The 20,523-nt window shown below is 37.5% G+C and overlaps 3 protein-coding genes across 5 annotated transcripts; 2 read left to right on the top strand and 1 right to left on the bottom strand.

Annotated features, from left to right (window-relative positions):
- Nucleotides 1-2,680: 2,680 nt before the first annotated feature.
- On the bottom strand, nucleotides 2,681-8,083 carry LOC125201675. 2 transcript variants are annotated; one of them, XM_048099886.1, is made up of 7 exons: nucleotides 7,554-8,083; nucleotides 6,897-7,085; nucleotides 6,705-6,803; nucleotides 5,369-5,500; nucleotides 5,160-5,297; nucleotides 4,429-4,659; nucleotides 2,681-3,318 (listed from the first exon to the last, which is right to left on the bottom strand). In XM_048099886.1, exons 1-7 carry the CDS (start codon nucleotides 8,001-8,003, stop codon nucleotides 2,980-2,982), a joined length of 1,578 nt encoding a protein of 525 aa, XP_047955843.1. In that variant the 5' UTR covers nucleotides 8,004-8,083; the 3' UTR covers nucleotides 2,681-2,979. The 2 variants fall into 2 exon arrangements, with proteins under 2 accessions (XP_047955843.1, XP_047955842.1); XM_048099885.1 differs by having other exon boundaries at nucleotides 2,681-3,324; nucleotides 7,554-8,076.
- Nucleotides 8,084-13,298: 5,215 nt separating this feature from the next.
- Nucleotides 13,299-15,455, top strand: LOC125201673 (heat shock cognate 70 kDa protein-like). Of its 2 annotated transcripts, XM_048099884.1 has the most exons (3): nucleotides 13,299-13,618; nucleotides 13,699-14,871; nucleotides 14,971-15,455. In XM_048099884.1, the coding sequence occupies exons 1-3, from the start codon at nucleotides 13,375-13,377 to the stop codon at nucleotides 15,357-15,359; spliced, it is 1,806 nt and encodes a 601-aa protein (XP_047955841.1). In that variant the 5' UTR covers nucleotides 13,299-13,374; the 3' UTR covers nucleotides 15,360-15,455. The 2 variants fall into 2 exon arrangements, with proteins under 2 accessions (XP_047955841.1, XP_047955840.1); XM_048099883.1 differs by having other exon boundaries at nucleotides 13,300-13,618; nucleotides 13,699-15,455.
- Nucleotides 15,456-17,973: 2,518 nt separating this feature from the next.
- Nucleotides 17,974-20,000, top strand: LOC125186139 (heat shock cognate 70 kDa protein-like). Its single transcript, XM_048082475.1, has 2 exons — nucleotides 17,974-18,199; nucleotides 18,301-20,000. The coding sequence occupies exons 1-2, from the start codon at nucleotides 17,974-17,976 to the stop codon at nucleotides 19,959-19,961; spliced, it is 1,887 nt and encodes a 628-aa protein (XP_047938432.1). The 3' UTR covers nucleotides 19,962-20,000.
- Nucleotides 20,001-20,523: the final 523 nt, after the last annotated feature.

The following is a 20,523-nucleotide window of genomic DNA, read 5'->3' as shown; positions in this document are numbered from 1 at the left end:
CGAAGAAATAGTTAAGAAATTATTAGTGAAGAATGTGATACAATTCATTAGGAAAAAAAAAAGATAAAGACCAATTTTAATAAATAGATTTAAATTAGAAAGATATGATTATATTTCGTGAACTTATGTATACATATAGTGTGGGTAGGGGTTCATTCTTATGGTATTTCATTAGCATGAGATTGTGGTCGGTTTTAAATTAGTAAATTACTGTTGTGATTTTTTTATAACTTTGTAGTATTTTTTTATTCTAGTACATATATTAAGACGCATGAAGAGAAAAAATGAAGTGACATTCAATAATCTTTTAATATGGTCCCATATAGTTTCCATATACTACTATTCCTTCAATTAAAACATGAAATTACACTCTATAAAAATAGACAAACCCAATAGCAAATACTAAGATTTAGTAGCAATCAATGATCCCAAAGAGAGGTAATTGAAGAAGCAATATGGTTAGAATTTAACCTTGTGGTTGAGTCAAGTAAACCATAGTTAATAAAAAATTTCAACACTTGGCCTCAGCACTCAGCCATGCTACCAATTGGCATCATACCCCTCTGTGGGTTTCTGCACCTACATGGTCCAAACACAAACATACATATTTATTCAAAATTGTTATGATTAATTATGAACCATAAGATTTCAATAATATACTATATAGTAATAATGTTTAGTTAAGGGGAGAAGAGATCTGTGAATTTGTCAGTAGATATTTGTCGCTAGAGATGCATGTATGGATGATTATATATTAGTACTTAACAGCTTAATTAATCAAAATTACAGTGTGAATCAAATGACTAATATGCCCTCGATGGTTTGGTCAATTTACAGGTCAAAAACCACTGTGCATCCACTTCATGTGTCACGATTTTGTCTCGCATCAATTTGTCAGTTATATATTGATAAACAAAATCTTTTTCCCCCTTTTATGTTTATGTTCTTTTAATAATGTAAGAGGATCATCATTCTGCCGTTGTACTTCAATAAAATTCGAATTCAGACATTAAATTCGTGCTTGAAAATGAAAAAAGCAATTATGTGACTTTAATTTTAATCAGACAAAGGTTTAACTCCAATTTAATTTATTTAATTTTTAAAACCAACAGGAATTGCAAGAATTAACCAATAGAAGCAAATCGTGGATGGTATTGTTTTTCACATTTTAAATATTATTTTACATTATAATACAAAAATCATTTGGATTTTGACTTATTTATAGTATTATGTAATTTTTGCATGTACCAATAGACCCGCCGCAATTAATTGTGTTCATAGTTGTTTTTTCTTTTTCTTTCTTTTTTGTTTTAAAAAAAACTAAGGGGATTTAACTTAGATTCCTTACATGTATAAAAATTCCCAAAAAAATATATTAAATTATTTTTTTCCCTCTCCTGCTTTCAAAACATAGCCTTCTTCATTTCCTTTTTCTTTCAATAAATTATGTCATTCTCTTTCATTAAAAAATATTGCAGTTACAACCATACTCCCTTCGTCCACGGATAGAAGTATCATTTCTATCCGGCACGGGTTTTAAGAAATGTTAAGAAAAGTGGGTGTAAGAAAGTTAGTGGAATAGATGTCTCACTTGTATATATTAATTTTAAATGATATGTGAGTGGAATGAGTTAGTGGAATGTGGAGTCTCTTTACCATTTATGATAATTATGAACCGGGACTCCTATTCGTGGACGGACCAAAATGGAAAAATAGACTCCTATTTGTGGACGGAAGGAGTATCAACATTGTTTACCAAACGAACAGTGCTGCCCGGCCCAATCTGACTCTTTTTTTGCAGATAAAGTAAATCACTTGTTGTTTATAAGTATAGTACAGTAATTTTTATTCATAATAATTATTATTGCTGGACACACTTTGAGCCCCAAGGCTGAAGCCCCTACCAAGTTTTTTTTTCAAAATATCCATTTTTATTATTATAATGTTATTGAGTAGTATATAATTTTTTTTTGTAAATCATTATGCAAAGTCCCTATCATCAAAACATAATACAGGAAAATTTTCCTTTTAAAATTTTGAATATGAAATTTAGAGAATACAACTCCTATCAAAAAACAATAATGCATCTGCTCCTATGAAGTATGAACGATCATTTTATTTATAATAATATTCACTTTTGACCAATGTTACTTTTATAAATAAGACCATGGTTTGAGTTAGTATTGGTATTTGGATTAAACCAGAATCCAAATATGTCACATCACCTCACTTATGATTATTTCAAGCAATATCAATCCTGAAATCACTTATGATTGACTATTGCACATAATAAACACGAAAAATGTGTTAATACAAAATAGGTACTTCCTCATCACCTTCATTTTTGTGTAAGTACATTTTTAGAAACCACACGATTTACATACATTCTGTGCAAAATCAAATCTTTTTTCACACATGACCCTATTCGACAAATTAAACGGGAATTTGGAAACATAAGTAGAACTAATAAACACTTTAATTTGGAAAATAATATTTTTACCAACAATAGAAAATTGAAACTTCCCTAATCTTTTTCCTTGTAACTGAACAGAGATACAAGGGTGGAAACACTCCAACCTTGACCAACTCTATAAATAATACTGAGTGCCTAGCAACAATATTTCATTCAAATGGTCTAGTATTAAAAAATCAGGCATGACCTCATGTAACATGTTTATAGTAAGTAAAAGAAATCTTCATACATTCAACATTGAAGAAAACAATACTCAATATTTTTGGAGTTAGCACACATCAAATTAAAAGGTACTACTCCTAGTTATAATCCTTCAAGCATCACTCATTCTGAGATGAGCTCCCTCATTCACTGAGAAAGATATACAACCTCTATTGTATCACATACATATACATACTTCTTACAAGACTATACAAGACAAAAAATTGCACAGCTGCAAATTCACAGAGACGACGGCATCATGCTAATTGCAACTGTAGATGGCAGACCAGAAGAAAACACACTTGTCACATAGTTGAAGCAAAGGGAAGACACGAGATTGCGCCACCACATAAAAGTAAACCACCCGACTCTATTCTGCGGTGATATAGCACCCTGTCAAATAGCACGTCCTCAAGCTGACCTCCTATGCTGTATTCTTCAGCATCATAGTATGAAATGGAAGCCTCCAAATCAATGTCTTTTTTAGTTTCTCTCTCAAAATTCTTGATATAACTCCTAATATCTTCTTGAGGTCTGACATCGTCCACCCTTTTATCAGCAAAAGAGAATTCATAAAGTTGACTGCTCCCTGGACCAGTGTTGCCGCTGTTGCCGGTTGGCTTAGAATCCTCACAAGGTTTGAGCTGCACCTAATCACCATATAATGAAATCAATAGGAAATCTCAGAGACTGAGAGACTGGTGGTTTGATTGAAATATCTCAACTGATCAAAACTAGCTAGTTTGGAGATGACAATCAAACACGATAAAACATTCAAATGGGAAAAATATTCAAATGGATTAATTAATCAATGATGAAGGCATGGTGGGAAGTGGCAATTTTTTTTTCTTGTTTCTCTTCGGGAGAACATGATAGATAATAACATCTATAGCAATAATACTAGGAAGTGATGCTGAAACATAACTCTAGCATACAAATGCATACAGTATTTGGAAGTGACAAGGAAATGTCAAGAAATATATTAGCCAAAAAAATTAACAAAACCTCATGTCCGGGGAAAGGAATTATTGGATTCAGAAATAGGATTCTTAAGTTGTCGATTTTTTTTTCAGTAGCAATTGGGCTATGACCAAGGGACAAAAAAGGACATACGTAACTCGTATACTGTATGAGCACCTTAACGATAAGGAAAAATTTACAAAAAAATCCCCAATTTTGAGGAGTTGGGCAATGTCTTGATTTCTTAATTTCTACCATCTCTTGCAGGCCCACACATAGCTGCTTATAAAGATTTGGAAAATGACAAAACAAAGCATGGACAACGGAAGGGACTAAAGAGCTGGCCTTAAAGAGTAGATGACAGCAAACTTGTGGAATGTATATTTTGGTTTTTATTTTTGTAACATGCATCATACGCCCTTTGTCCCATTACAAGTGACACATTTCTTTGCACAAGTTTTGGGAAAATCATACTAATAAATAGTCGAAGTGAAGAGAAAATAATGTAAAAAAGAGAATAATGTAGAGAAGTGTCTCATCTACATTATTCTCTCTTTTACTTTCTTTCTCTCCATTTTAACTATTAATTATGATTTTCCTAAAACATGTGTGGAAAAAAAATGTGTCACTTGTAATGGGACGGAGGGAGTATATTGTAGAGAAATAATGGGTGTGCATTTATTTAGATGTTTATGAAAATTGCATACACTTGACTTGTCATGCCAACTGATCGTGAACTATCAACTATGACAGATTGATAACTTTAACAACTATTCTTCAGTAAAGACAGGAACCTGTTTGTGGTCAACAAGACTCCCTTGATCATAGCAGCATAAGGTGCTTGGATTTCCATTTGCCAGAGATGAAGTGCCTACAGGTCCAGCAGCTCCAACTAAACTGTAGGCTGGATCTTCTGAAGCAGAGAAGTCAGAACTATCAAAGGTGGACAAGGACACACATTCGTCAAAATATGCCATGGCTTCTTCAGTAAGGCGGTTTGACATCCGTTTCCTTTCATTGCTTGCCTAACACCAGAAAAAGTTGATGTCATCTCCAGCTGGAAAATTTATAAAGATTGTATACATGCATAATCTACCACTCTATGAAAGGATATCTACACCATCAAAGGAAGTTCTGATGCTTAGATGAATTACAGACAAAAATCTTATTACCAACCATAGATGACAGGACACAACATTAAGCATCTGCTGTTAGACGTTAGCACTTATGGAGAATTGCAGAAGTCCCTCATGGTGGTAGGAAGTTCAAATAAATATTGGATTAACTAAAAATGAAAATATAACAGATATGTTCTAGGTAAAACTATAACCGTAGTCTTCCTTTTTTATATCCAAATGAAAGGGGCAGGATTGGAGAAATCCAAGAATGAAGACAAATGTATGTCAGTATATGATGTGCGCAAGTAAGCTTTTGGAAGGATGATGGATGGTTAGTATTAAGAAATTAAAGATCAATTCAGACAATATATGCACAAAAACAAAGAAATGGAAACAGAAAACACTACTTTTCTTCCTCGACGAGATCTCTGCATATCAGAAGTCTTTCTATCAGGAAGCATCTCCTTAAGTATTCTATCCAGCTCTTGCCCACGTTGCTCTTCAATAGCAAGATCTGCTCGAAGTTCTCTGGCACGTTCTTCCGACTGCAACAATGTACTTAATAAGTCTTGTGACACAAGTGAGGATAATCCTCTACAAATTAGCTAACTGTCACCTCTTCCAATTTTATGGCATATTCCCTTCTGATGTCCGAAATTAACTCAACAGACTCAGGGTTTACTAGATTCGAGGGCATATCAGGAACATTAGTAGCTGCAGCCTGATTCGCATTATTTCTTCGAAAAACCTGATATCAAATAACAAAATAAGAGCACAAAATCACTCTATCAAAAAGATGGGGCTAACCTACGCACATAATGCAAACCTAGTAATTATTCATATAGCTCCTATAGGCAAGCCTTAATGCTTAGCTAAATTTTTGGACTTCAAGCTTCACATGCCTTTTGTACATCAACAAGATCTCTCTAACACAAGTAATCGAGCAAACATATAAATCACTCAATTTGCACTCTATGCAATATACATGATTTAAGCAAACGATGGGTAACAGCATTTCAATACGCACACGGAAACACTCATAAATGGAAAATGATATATGAAAGAGAAATAAAAGTACATAATTCCGACTGCAGTAAAGCTTCCTACCGATGGTATTGTTGCCGTGGACGTAGGCAACGTAGATGTATGGCCATAGCAGTTTTATATCGATCAGTCAAGTAACCAAATTCCTAAGGGTTACATTTAGTACTCTTAAGGGATAATGAGAGGACAAATTTATGCTCTGATTGTGTAAAGGTGATTTTTCCAGAACATCATGATTTTGATAAAATTCCTAATAAACATTATATGTGTGCTATTTCAAGAGTCCGCAAAAGCCTTATTGATTTACTCCCTGTCTCCAAATAAAAAGGTTGGAAGCAAGTCCAGCAAATGAAATATCCGCTGTAGATGTTGGCAATTTACCCATCCAGCATTGAAGACTTGAAAACATAATCTCCCCATATTGACAATTTACCCATCCATGGTACTTTTCTCAAGAGGCAAGCTACTAAATTTTAGCTCTCAATAAAATCAGCTCAACTTTACAGTTATAGAACTGGCATGCATTAAATATACAGCTATTAACTCAGTCATAGGTCCCGACTCACTACATAGCGATCAATAAGATTTTATGACAGGGAATTAATATTCATCCATGGAGTACCAGTATTCTAGGCAGTAAAACGATAAAATCTCAAGATCCCAAGTTCATTGGCTGTTGTATTTAGCTTGTCCCACCCATAAATCAAACAGCTTTGTCTTTCCGTATAAAGCACATATCACACAGCTTCATTTTTCACTACATGGCATGTCCCTTCCCATTTCTCCCCCCATCAAAATTACTCTAATTTATGGCCATTTTGAGAAAGAGGTAAAAAACAAAATTTAATAAGTCATCACTTTATTGCTGAAGTAATCACAAATAATCGGAGAAGACAATCAGAACTTACATTCAGCTCTTCAAATGCAGTTCTAATGGTTTTCTCTTCAGCTTCTGATAAGGAACCAACTGAAATACTATCTTCCAAATTTGATATCTGCAAACTACACTGGAGAGCATGTTGACCATGGTATTACATATAGTCATTGCAACCTCAAAACTATGAGTAGTCAGTCAAATATAATGAACAAGTCACACTCACAGCAGAGTCGTCTTCAGACCACTCTTTTGCTTGATTCCTGGCCGTTCTCACTCCAGCATGTTTAGCTGGCACTGGGTTACTTACCCTATTTCTTACTGAATTAGTTCTACTTATAGGATCACTAGTCCTCTTTGCCTCATGCCTGCTTCGAGAAATTGGAGTCGTGAGACAACCCTGCTCTTTTTCACTCTGTCACAAAAGAAGACATGGCAATATGCATATCAATTAGTGCGAGGAAAACATTCGAACTTTTGGTTAGTTACGCTCCAAAACTACAATGAAAGCTTTAATATCATTAACCATCTATTTGCATTACACTTGGATTATTGAGTGGATTACTCTCAACAACCATATGTATCATTACACAAAAGTCTAAATTTATCATTACAAAGTGTACATCTGGATGCACAGTGCATTCACTCCAAATGGGGTTACCAATCAAGGTTTAGTAATCTCCGAGGTTTTATAACTCTAATAATCCCTAGTTAGGATTTACTAACTACGATTAGGATTTAATTAGGGCTTCATTGTTCAATAAAATCTCAAACTCAAATCCTTTCAAAATCAATTACATCCACTCCATCGTGTTCGAGCTATAGTAGGTGAAATTAAAGCAACGAATAAAAACATTGAAACAATATCTTTCTAAAACTCTACCTCGTAAGCTCCGCTACGAGAAGCTGCAGAGATGGACCGCCCTCGAGTCCTCGACAAACTGCGGCCGATCCCGTTGTTATGGCTATGACTGCGGGTAACAGAGCGCCCCCGCTGCTCACCAGAAGAATTACCACCACCACCATTGCCGTTTACTAAGCTTTTTGCATCCAATTTCGATGATAGTTTATTACTAGTGGCAGCAATCTCAAAGATCCTTCCGCTTTCGTCTTTATCTGGCGGCGAAGAAGATCTGGTCCAGAAAAGGGGGTTATCTCTGCTGTTGGAAAAATCGGTTGAAATAGAAGGATTGTCGTCAAAGGGGGCGTGGGTCCGCCGAGAAACAGGAGTGACGCTGTGGGAACGGCGCCGAGAAGCGGCGGATGGCGGCGGGGCTTTGGGTTCTGTGGCTGCGCCTCTTCTGGAAGTGGATTTGAAGGAGGAGGTGGCCATTAATTGATTAATTAAATCTGTGGGAAATACAAATGAAGAAATGTATCTTTCAAGTGATCAATTTTGGATTTGTTTTGTTTAATCCGCCTCTTCAATTAATTGTGTGTGCAGTCCAGAAAGGGATCATTATATGATGAATAATTTAATAACTCCATGTTTTTAGACATTTTGGATTTTAGGTTTGAAATATGAAATGCGGTTGCTTTCATATTGCTTTCATCGTTATATTAGATTAAACTGTACCACCTCTATCTATAAATCTTGTTTTTTCATTTCTACCCGTCCTTAAATAAAAGTCTTGATTCACTCTTACTATAAATGGTATATAGGTCTTAGTGCATCTGCAATGGTGCTTAGGCCAGCAATAGGCCAGTCATTCTTTCCCCTGCCACGTCAAGCAACACTAAAAAATCCACCTGCCACATCGATTTAGGTCAGCCATAAATAGCCGCAATAAAAATAATTCAAAATATACTACATTTACGGAATTAAAATTACGATTAAAATACGGAATTAAATTTACGACACATATACGGGAAAATTAATCCATTCCATTTAAAAAAAAGTACAAAGATTTTTTTTTTAAAAAAATACATGTTTTTTTTTTTAAAAAAAAAGGGCTTCAACACACGAGCCCCGCCACTCTCTACTCCTCATCGCCGTCGCCGTCGCCGTCGCCGCCCGCCGCCCGTGGTATCTCGAGCCCACGTCGAAACCCGCTAGCCGTGCCCTCGCGATTTCCAAATCAACCCGCATGCTCTCGAGCATCTCGTGAAGAAACATCTTCTCCGTGGGGTCAGTGGCGGTCTTCCACTCTTGGAAGACCTTGTACATCTGATCCCGCTTATGGTTACGCGAATGGAGAGTGTACTCGAGTGGGGCGGGTGGGAGGGCGGAGGACTGGACCTCGCGGGGCGATAGGAGGGATCAAGTAAATGAAGGAGGGGATGGAAACTCCTCAAGCATCCGGGGGGAGGTCGTGGGATCCGCCGGGCCGCCGTCGCCGTAGTCGCCGCTTATAGTTCAGCCGCCGCTTCTTCGGCCACCCAACCGCCGCACCTCCGCCTGGAACTTCTCGAGTCCTTCAGCAACAAGAAGCACTCCCACGAAGGTGAACTCCTTATACTTCCCCTGCAAGGGGAACTGACTCTCGCGGCGATCCTCCGGCGTCGTCCTCATTCTGCCCACTAGTGAGCCGACGGAGGGCGTTGGCGTACAAATTCGCAAAACGGCCCACCGCGGCCCTGGTGCACTCCCACCCCCTTCCGGACCTCCTCCGGCCGAAGTCCTTCCTGCGTGCGGCAAAGGCCCTATATAAGCAGCTCTCCCGATCTTCGCCCACATGTTGACGATCCGCCGGTTGTTCGCAACCAGCGGATCGTCGCACACCTCCAACCACCCCCTGGCCACCTCGGCGTACTCATCCTCCGTCCACTTCCTCCGGCCAGGGGTGTCGTCATCAGCCGGGTTGCGATGACTCGCCGACCGCCTTGGCCTTCCCCCTCGTCTTCTTCTTCGGCGCGGCCCGCCTCGCTGGAACGGGAGTATCCGGATCCCCGATATCGATCCCCATATCAAGCAATGACAGAAGGTCATCGCTAGTGAACTGCGTCTCCACCGAGGTCGACGTGTGAGACGAAGCCGTCAAAAAATCAAGCGAGGGCCGATATACCGTGTCCCCTCCCGGTGACCCCCTGCACTCCCCCTGATGCATACCGTGCCCTGCATCCCCCCGCATCCCGCCCCGCCACATCATCCCCATCATCTCGTCGCACGCATCTGGGGCATACCCCTCCACCCGGGCGCTGACGCCCGCCGCTCCCCTTCGCCCGCCGCCCGGCATCCCCCACGGCATACCCCCTGCGCCCCTCCCCGGCGCACCGGCCATCATCCCCATCATCTGATTCCAAGGGATGTTAAAGCCCGGGCCCATCTGCCCCCATCCAGATCCCACAGTACCGTGGGAGTTTGAGATCCACTCGTCGCTGGACCGGACTCGTTGTTGTGATCCATCGCTCGATGATGCTTTTGTACAGAAAGTTAGAAAGAGAGAAAACTCGTTAAAACAAGTGGTGCAAATGAAAATGAAACGGAAATCGCGTTTATATAGGTTTTTTAAAAAAACAAAAAAAAAACAAAAACAAAAATCGACGCTAGCCGATCGCTGGCCGATCGGGCCGCCACAATGGCGGCTAGCCGATCGGCCAGCCCACGCCGAAGCGCCGCCGACTCCAATGGTTCGGCTAGCCGATCGGCCAGCGCGACGAATCGGCTAGCCGGTCGCTAGCCGACCATTGGAGATGCTCTTACATTCCACTAATTCATTCAACTCACATTTCATTCGAAACTAATATGCCTTCTGTCCTAGCTAAGTTGAGTCAAAACTATCAGAAACAAGATATTAAGAAATTGGGTTGAAAAATAGGAGAAATGAACAAAGTAGAAAATACAAGTAAAACTTTTGTTTTTTGTCAAAAAAAGAAATGACTCAACTTAGTTGAGACATCCCAAAATGAAGTATATATAAGTGAGACTAATATTCCATTAATTTTTTCTCACACTCTTTCTAACAATTCTTAAAATACATGCCGAAAAGAAGTGGAATTCGTATTCGCGGACGGAGGGAGTACTCTAATAACTCGGTGATATTATAACGATTCCTAATTAAATTTGACTTGTGTATTTGAAGAGAATTATTCGCGATGCACATTTACCGCCTATATACACATTAAAGTGCACTTTTACTGTTTATATACTACATTTTACTTGTTTAATGTGTTTTTGCATATTTAATACTAACATTTTTTCAAATAAAAAGACCTCTAAATGCATGAAGGATATTTTTGCACCCTCATTTTCTATATTTTGGATTAATTTTTAACGCATCAATTTCTTTCAACACTGTAGCGACTTTGAACAATTTTTCGGACCAGCCCACGAAATTGAAGACGAAGTGCGGATAAGTGATTATACAAAAGCATAAATGTTAAAGAGTTTCCTTACCAATCATCATATGTTTTTAATAAAAGAAACTTAACACTGCCAATGGGTAATTATCGAGTACAAATTTCATTGTTCATCTATACCAAGTTAGCATAGTGAGTTGGTATATCTCACCAATAATTCTTTCACAAATGAAAATAAAAAAAGGCCCACATGACACCTCTAATAAACACCAATTCAATAAATCTAATTGCACAAAATAGATATGTAATAATCATGGAAAGTGGCATTATATTACTACTATTAAATTGAAAAATATCATCATAGTATATGCATGCAATATAATTACAATATATATGCATATATATTGACCTATTAATGCATGTGCTTAATATCATTTTACATTATTTTTCATGCCAAGAAAAAAAAATCACATTACAACTATTTGATAGTAGTACTATTTTAATATAACTAAACTTTTCGGTGATTATCAAGCTATTCTATTTAAAATAATAATATTTTCAGTTTGATTTTTGATTTTCTTATTTAATTTTTTTTTGAATTTTTGACATGATAATAAGAAAATATTGAAAATTATAGTCATAATTTTTATTTGTGTAAAGTTTTTGTATATATAAATGCAAAACAAGAAGAAAACGTCTTATTCATAAAATCTCGTACTTTCAAGGAGTTTAAATATAATTTTTTTTCATAGCATGAAAAGTAGTAATACAGTGTGATTAAATTTTTATGTGTGAAATAATAAGTATTACATTAAAAAGTCAATATGCATATATATTGCACGCCTATTCTAATACTTTGCGATGATAATTTCCATATTTAATGCTTCATCTGTTTTCTATTAATTGTCCACTTTTGCCATTTTCGCTCGTCCGTCCCTCATTAATTATCCACTTTTACTTTTTACCATAAATGATAAGTAAGCTCCACATTCCACTAACTCATTTCACTAACATTTTTTATAAAACTAATACTCTCTTCGTCCCAACTAAGTTGTGTCGTATTCATTTTTGACTAAAAACAAAACCTCCAATCACTCCTACTTTATTTCATCATCTCATGTACTCTCTCTTTATTTCTCCTACTTCTTTTTCTTTCCTATTTTATTTTACTTTCATTTAATCTATTTAACACAATTTCTTTATCTCCGTTACCAAAAGTTTTGTACCAATTTAGTTGGGACGGTGGGAGTATATAAAAGTGGGATCCATATTCCACTCACTTTTTCAACCCACTTTTCTTTACATTTTTTAAAGAGTGAACTATATAAATGGTACCTGATCTTTCACATTCGCATATAAATGGTACCTAATCTTTATTTTATATCATTTTTGGTACCTATAAATCACATTTTTTGTACCTAATGTGATTTTCACCCCAAAATACTCTCTAAACAAATACATTTTCTCATTTGTGTCATAGATGATATTTTAGGCATACACAAAACTAGGACCAAAAGTGATATTATAATATCTTTTCTCATTCTCCTCACTCTTCTACTATTATTATTAATCAATATTAATATTATTATTTGATGTTATAAATAATAATTAATTTATATTTTAATACTATCATTCAAATATATTAATTATAATTATAGTTATAATTATATTTAATTTTTATAATAATACTATCCCCAACCTCTGTCGGACTAACACTTTTTCAGCTTTTTGACAGCTGCAGTTGGAGAGTGAGTGTACAAAAATTCCTCTTATGCATTTGAGGGCATTTTTGTCTAAAAAAAGTGTTAAGCATGTATTAAACGACCAAAATGTATAGTATAAGAACCACAAAAGTGCATTTTAAAGTATAGGAACCTCAAATGTATATGGGAACCGTACATGACCTAAAAATGTAATTCAATCTATTTATTATTGAATAAAAAATAGATTAGAGCTTTACCTGCCAAACATGCATCTGGTCATAGTTTAAAAATATTACTAGCATAGTTCAAGAGAAATGTATAAAACAAAATTCAAAAAGATGTTTGGGATACATTGGAAGAAGAATAGAATTTTAAATACTAGTAAAGGTATTTACCAAAAGCATCTGCCCAATATTCTAAAACACTACTCCTATTACACAATTTGACACTATTTTTTCTTTCGAAAGGTGAAGTTTATCACTCACAATCCAATTACTATTATTTAAAAATTGATTAAAATAGTTTCTAAAACCCTAAACCCAACATTGGAAAATAGAAAGACGATCTTGATGGGATTGATGAAGTATATTTCGTAAAGTGCAGGCTCAATCTACCATTTTCCTCTCAATCCATCCCCCCCTTTCCAAAACACACAAGTCTTACCTCCATGTATCGTGTGTTTACATTCCCTTGTTGAAATTTTCTCGACAACCATTCGAAGCATATCTTTTGATATTTTTGCTTTCTTTTAGTTGCAGAGCAATGGCTGGAAATGAAAATGGAAATGGAAATGGAAATGGAAATGGAAATGGACGAGCAATCGGGATCGATTTGGGGACGACGTATTCGTGTGTGGCGGCGTGGCAGCACGACCGCATTGAGATTATTCCGAACGATCAGGGAAATCGCACCACGCCGTCTTATGTAGCTTTCACCGCCGCTGAGCGTCTCATCGGCGACGCCGCCAAGAATCAAGTCACCAATAATCCCATTAACACTGTATTCGGTAACTTTTTTTTTTCTTCTGTTTTCATCTACCAAATTAGGGCACAACTTGAATTAATGTGTTTGAACTATGTTACACAGATGCAAAGAGGTTGATTGGTCGCAAATTCAGCGATTTAACGGTTCAGAGAGACATTATATTTTGGCCGTTCAATGTCGTTCCTAGCGCTGCTGGCAAGCCTATGTTCTCCGTAACCTACAGAGGGGAGGAGAAGCAGTTTTCAGCTGAGGAGATCTCTTCCATGGTGCTCAACAAGATGAAGGAGATTGCTGAGGCGTATCTTGGCTCGACTGTGAAGAATGCTGTGGTGACCGTTCCTGCTTATTTCAACGACTCTCAGCGTCAGGCTACCAAGGATGCCGGAGCGATTGCTGGCCTTAACGTTTTGAGGGTCATCAACGAGCCTACTGCTGCAGCCATCGCATACGGTCTTGATAAAGGGGCTACTAGCTCTGTGGCTAAGAATGTGCTCATTTTCGACCTTGGTGGTGGCACGTTTGATGTGACTGTAGCCACGATCAAAGAGGATGTCATTGAAGTGAAGGCTACTGCCGGCGATACTCATCTTGGAGGCCAAGACATAGACAATAGGATGGTGAATCACTTTGTGAAAGAATTTAATATCAAGAAGGGTAAGGATATTAGTGGGAGTCCAAAAGCTATTAGAAGATTGAGGAGTGCTTGTGAAAGGGCAAAGAGGATCCTTTCCTCCAGTTTGGAAACACCAATTGACATTGAATCGTTGTTTGAGGGGATTGACTTGTTTTCAACTATTACTCGTGCTAAGTTTGATGAACTCAATTTGGATTTATTCAGCAAGTGTATGGAGCTGGTCGAGAAATGCGTGGGTGATGCAAAGATAGATAAGAGTAGTGTGGATGAGGTGGTGCTGGTGGGTGGGTCGAGTAGGATTCACAAGGTGCAGCAGATGTTGCAGGAGTTTTTCGATGGAAAAGAGGCATGCAAGACCATTAATCCAGATGAAGCTGTGGCGTATGGTGCTGCAGCTCTAGCTGCCAAGTTGAATGGTGAAGGCAATGACAAGGTGCAAAATGTGATTTTTTTGGATGTTACTCCTTTGTCACTTGGTATCAAATGCATGGGAGATGAGATGAATGTGATTATTCCAAGGCATACAACTATCCCAACAAGCAAGGAGAAAGTTTATCTGACAACCCGGGACAATCAGACAAGTGTGCGGTTTCGTGTGTATGAGGGCGAAAGAAGCAAGGCAACTGGCAATAATATGCTAGGTGAATTCAGACTCCAAGGCATTCCAGCAGCGCCAAGACGTGCTGCTAAAATCAAATTGTGCTTCAACATTGACGAGAATGGTATCATGAATGTGTCAGCGGAGCACATAGGTACAGGGTTGAAGAAGGAGATCACCATTGTCAACGACAAGGGCAGGCTGTGTAAGGATGAAGTTGAGAAGATGGTGATAGATGGAGAGAAGTACAAGAGGGAGGACGAAGAGTATAGGAAGAAGGCTGATGCAAGGAATGCTTTGGAGAACTACGCCTACGACATGAGGAACACCACCATATGTGCAACCGGGATTGAAGCAGCCGACAAGATGGAGATCGAGAAGGCCTTCGAGTCTACTATGAAATGGTTGGAGACAAACAAACTTGCAAATGTTGATGCTTTCAAAGAGAAGATAGAGGAGCTTGAAATGATTTATAATCCCATTGTTGCTAAGATGCATTCTGCTGGTCCCACTATTATAGAACTGGATTAAGAGCAGATCTGTAAATGGCATGATCTTGTGCAGGGTCTCTTTTTTGGCTGATTTCCTTTTTGTGAATTACTACTAAATAGTAGTTCAAGGTTTGTATTTGGCATATTTAATTTTCTTATCTTTGTTATTAAAATGGAGTAATAATAATAAGGATATAATGGATCTAGGTTTAAGAAAAAATGGGAAACAGGACAAGGGAGATAGACATCAAAATATTTAACACGAGTAACTATATTATTATTAAAAATAATACTAAAAGATATAGTGAAGTTGGGTTTTTATCAATAAACTATAAAAAGAATATATATAGTTAAATTGGAGAAATATTAGAAGTGTTGAAGAAGAAAAAATCCATTAATGGTTGATCATCTAGTCAAGGACAAACATGGTATTAGAGCATCTCTAATTGGCGGACTTCCCCCGACGCTCTTCCCGTCGCCCTTCCCAAAAACACCTCCTGCCACGTCATAAAGACTTCCCACTGCATAATTCGCCCTTCCCATCGCCCTTCCCGTGCGGACTTCCCCCAATAAAAAAAATTCACAAATATTCAATTAAAATTCACAAATATTAAAATTAATATTCAACAAGCAGTATATATAGAGTTTTTTTAAAAAAAAATTAAAATGGGGGACGTCCGCGTGTCGCCATAATGGCAGACGTCCGCCCGCCCTTCCCGCGACGGCCGCGGCCTTCCCGTGTTCTCACGGGGCGTCCACGTCCTGCTCTCTGTGCCTCAATGGCGCCCTTCCCCGACGGACTTCCTGAAAGCCTCTCTGAAGAGCGATGGGAAATCCGCCATTGGAGATGCTCTTATTAGCCAGTCCATAACAAGTATACTATCTCTCGTCATACCTCTAGCCTCTTTATTAGTAATATATCATAATTCCTTCCAATTTCTCTGCGAGACTACAACACTTAACAATTCATTCATAAATCTCACCATACTCTGAAATTATTATATTTTTAATTATTAATTAATTTATGAAACCAAATAACATTATAAACAACAAATTTATAACATTAAAAATCATAAAAATTCTAAAGTAACATGTATTGATATAGAGCTTGAAAATTAAATAAAAAAATTGCATAATCAAAATTTCTAAAATTACTTTAATTTTTTTTTCAAAACAACACATGAGAGATGGTTAATCATACCCCCAGCTATCCATAAATATATACTTCCTCCGTTCGCAGTCTAAGTGGAGCATTTCTAATTTGATGCGAAATTTTATATAATGTTATATGCGAGTAAAGTGGAGAGAAAAAAGTAAAAGAAAGAGAAAAAATAGAAAGTGATGTTTCTATATTGATAAATGTATCATTTAGAGTGAATATCTGATTTTCTAAATACAAAAATAAAGTGTAATGTGAATCCCTTTGATATAATTTGATAGTAGAATATGAGCTTAATGAGTTAGTTGGGTGTATGGTTCTCTTACTAAAAATGAAAAAAAGGTAAATGTAACCTAAGAGCATCTGCAATCCGACTCTTAGTTGTTTCCATCTCCTCTTGCTGAGACGAGATAGATAATAGACCAGGCTGCAAGCCTCCCACCTCCATGATATCTCGCCGGAGGGAGAAATTTTGGAGATAGCTCGCCACGTGCCCCACACCCCTACGTGGCAAGCTTGGATTTGGTTGTGATGCCCACTCGCTGGTCCGCAAGTAGGCGTTGTTTATTATCATTTTTTTTTTAATTAGAAAATTCAAAAAAATATCAAAATTAATAAAACTTTCCCAATTTCCCAAAAGTTAATGTTTTTATAGCCGTGTTTTGGTCAGATTTTTTTTATTTATCAAATTCATCCTAAAACTCTTCTATAAATACCCCGTGCCTCAATTGAAGATGGCTAACTCAAGGGATGTAATTTTTCTTTTTTTTCAATAAAAATTTAAATTTGAATTGAAATAGTGATGAGATAGTTTTGAAATAAAGGGTTGCAAGTGTTATCTCTTGATAAAGAGATGGAATAAAAAGTGATATGAGGCCCATGAATAATACGGAAATGAGATGAATTGGAGATATGAGGTTGTGGATGCTCTTAAATGATAGAAACCCTGAAATGGCGAAATAAGATTATTTTTTTTAACACTTAAAAATAACAAAATAAGACTTTTTTCGAAGAAATATAATATTATTTCTATTTTGATAAATATGTCAGTGAAACGATTCCAAATAAATAAATAAATATATTTTTAATGTCAATTGTTTTTCATTTAAAATTGCTCAAAAGATAAAGTGAGATTTATACCCATTCGTCTTATTGAAATAAGTTGAATTTTCTTTTCATACCACATGCATATTTATCAATTTATGGAAAAATTTTCTCCTTTTTTACTATGGACCTTATCATTCACCATATTATTTGAAAAGAGTACATTTTTCCTTTACTCTTGCTTTCCCAATTATTTTATAATACTAATAAAAAAAGTCTCATTGGCAAATGACATATTTTCATGGAGCATTTTCACACTCCAATTATTAAAAATGTAAATAAATCTCTTAAAACGTTGTGAAGATGCAAAGCGAAGTGGAAGAGGCACCTTTCCAATTCTGTACCTTCTATAAATCCATATTTTCCCTTTCACATTGCAGAGCTGTCGTAAATGGCCGGAAATGGAAATCGAAATGGAAATGGACGGGCAATTGGGATCGATTTGGGGACAACGTATTCGTGTGTGGCGGCATGGCAGCACGACCGCATTGAGATTATACCAAACGACCAGGGAAATCGCACCACGCCGTCTCAAGTCGCTTTCACCGCCGCCGAGCGTCTCATCGGCGACGCCGCTAAGAATCAAGTGGCCAACAATCCCATCAACACTATTTACGGTCACTTTTCTCTTTTATTTATATAATTATCAACACTTTTTTCCGGTGTTTTTCTCAACTCTATATTTTGTTGGCTTCTCTTGTTGAATTGTGTTACACAGATGCAAAGAGGCTGATTGGTTGCAGATTCAGTGACCCAACGGTTCAGAGAGATATCATGTTTTGGCCATTCAAGGTCATTCCTGGTGATGGGCACAAGCCTGTGGTTGTGGTAACCTACAAGGGGGAGGAGAAACGGTTTTCGCCTGAGGAAATCTCCTCAATGGTGCTCACTAAGATGAAGGATATTGCCAAGGCATATCTTGGATCGACTGTCACCGATGCTGTTGTGACTGTGCCTGCTTATTTCAACGACTCTCAGCGTCAGGCCACCAAGGATGCCGGAACCATTGCTGGCCTTAACGTTATGAGGATCATCAATGAGCCTACTGCTGCAGCCATTGCGTATGGTTTTTACAAGGGGGCTGCTAGCTCTGTGGCAAAGAATGTGCTCATTTTCGACTTTGGCGGTGGCACGTTTGATGTGACTGTGGCCACGATTAAGGAAGATGTCATTGAAGTGAAGGCTACTGCCGGCGATACTCATCTTGGAGGCCAGGACATAGACAACAGGATGGTGAATCATTTTGTAAGCGAGTTCAAACTCAAGAAGGGTAAGGATATTAGTGGGGATCCAAAAGCTATTAGAAGATTGAGGACTTCTTGTGAAAGGGCAAAGAGGATCCTTTCCTCCAGTTTGGAAACACCGATTGATATTGAATCGTTGTTTGAGGGGATTGATTTGTTTTCAACTATTACTCGTGCTAAGTTCGAGCAACTTAACATGTATTTATTCAGCAGGTGTATGGAACTGGTGGAGAAATGCGTGAGTGATGCTAAGATGGATAAGAGTAGTGTGGATGAGGTGGTGCTGGTGGGCGGGTCGAGTAGGATTCACAAGGTGCAGCAGATGTTGCAGGAGTTTTTCGAAGGAAAGGAGGTGCGCAAGACCATTAATCTAGACGAAGCTGTGGCATATGGTGCTGCAGCGCTAGCTGCCAAGTTGAACGGTGAAGGCAATGACAAGGTGCAAAATGTAGTTTTTGTGGATGTTACTCCTTTGTCACTTGGTATTGAATCCAATTTGGGTGTGATGGATGTATTCATTCCGAGGAATACACCTATCCCCACAAGGACAGAGAAAATTCGCTGGACGGCCTATGACAATCAGACCAGTGTGCCATTTCGCGTGTATCAGGGTGAACGAAGCAAGGCAAGGGACAACAACCCGCTAGGCCAATTCGAACTCCAAGGCATTCCAGCAGTGCCCAGAGGTGCTGCTAAATTCAAAGTGTGGTTCGACATTGATGAGAATGGTATCACGAATGTGTCAGCCGAGCACATTGGAAGTGGGTTGAAGAACAAGATCACCATTACCGGTGCCAAGCGCAAGCTGCCTAAGTATCAGATAGAGAAGATGGTGAAAGATGCAAAGAAGTACAAGAGGGAGGATGAAGAGTATATGACCAAGGTTGGTGCAAGGAATGATTTGGAGAATTACGCCTACGACATAAGGAACACCACTAGATGTGCAGCCGGGATTGAAGCAGCCGACAAGATGGAGATAGAGAAGGCATTCGAGTCTACAATGAAATGGTTGGAGTCAAACAAACTTGCTAATGTTGATGCTTTCAAAGAGAAGATAGAGGAGCTTGAAATGATTTATAATCCCATTGTTGCTAAGATGCACTCTGCTGGTCCCAGTATTGTTGAACTGGATTAGGAGCATCTCTGTAATGGCATGATCTTGTGCAGGGTCGTTTTTTTTTTGGCTGATTTCCATTTTTGTGAATTACCACTAAATAGTTAGTTCAAGTTTTGTTTTTGGCACATTTAATTTTCTTATTTTTGTTAATAAAATAATAATTGTAGGGATATATTGGATCTAGGTTTAAGGAAAAATGGGAAAACGGGATTATAGAGATGGAAAGCAAATAGGAGTACAAAAAATAGTTCAGAAAATGAATAATTTTCTAAACTAAACCATGGACAAATGTATGTATCCCATATCCGTATAAGTAACAAAATATTATCATTATTTAATTAAGAGTAGTAATTTAATTATGTTGAGATAGTAGAAAAACAACGATTTGATAGACATTTTACATATGCTATGAATAAATTAAACTAATGTCACATACTTGTCTTACACTTATCTCATATCTTACACATTAATAAGATGATATATGATATATTGCTAACTTATTTCTTAATTGCTAATTATAATTAGTTTAAAATTATAGTAATATTTTAGAGATTTAATAGTCTACAAATTTGCCATGTAT

Source organism: Salvia hispanica, chromosome 1, assembly GCF_023119035.1.
Source record: "Salvia hispanica cultivar TCC Black 2014 chromosome 1, UniMelb_Shisp_WGS_1.0, whole genome shotgun sequence".
Taxonomy (NCBI): domain Eukaryota; kingdom Viridiplantae; phylum Streptophyta; class Magnoliopsida; order Lamiales; family Lamiaceae; genus Salvia; species Salvia hispanica.
Note: the sequence above shows the minus strand (reverse complement) of the source record. Positions and strands in the feature narration are given on the sequence as shown.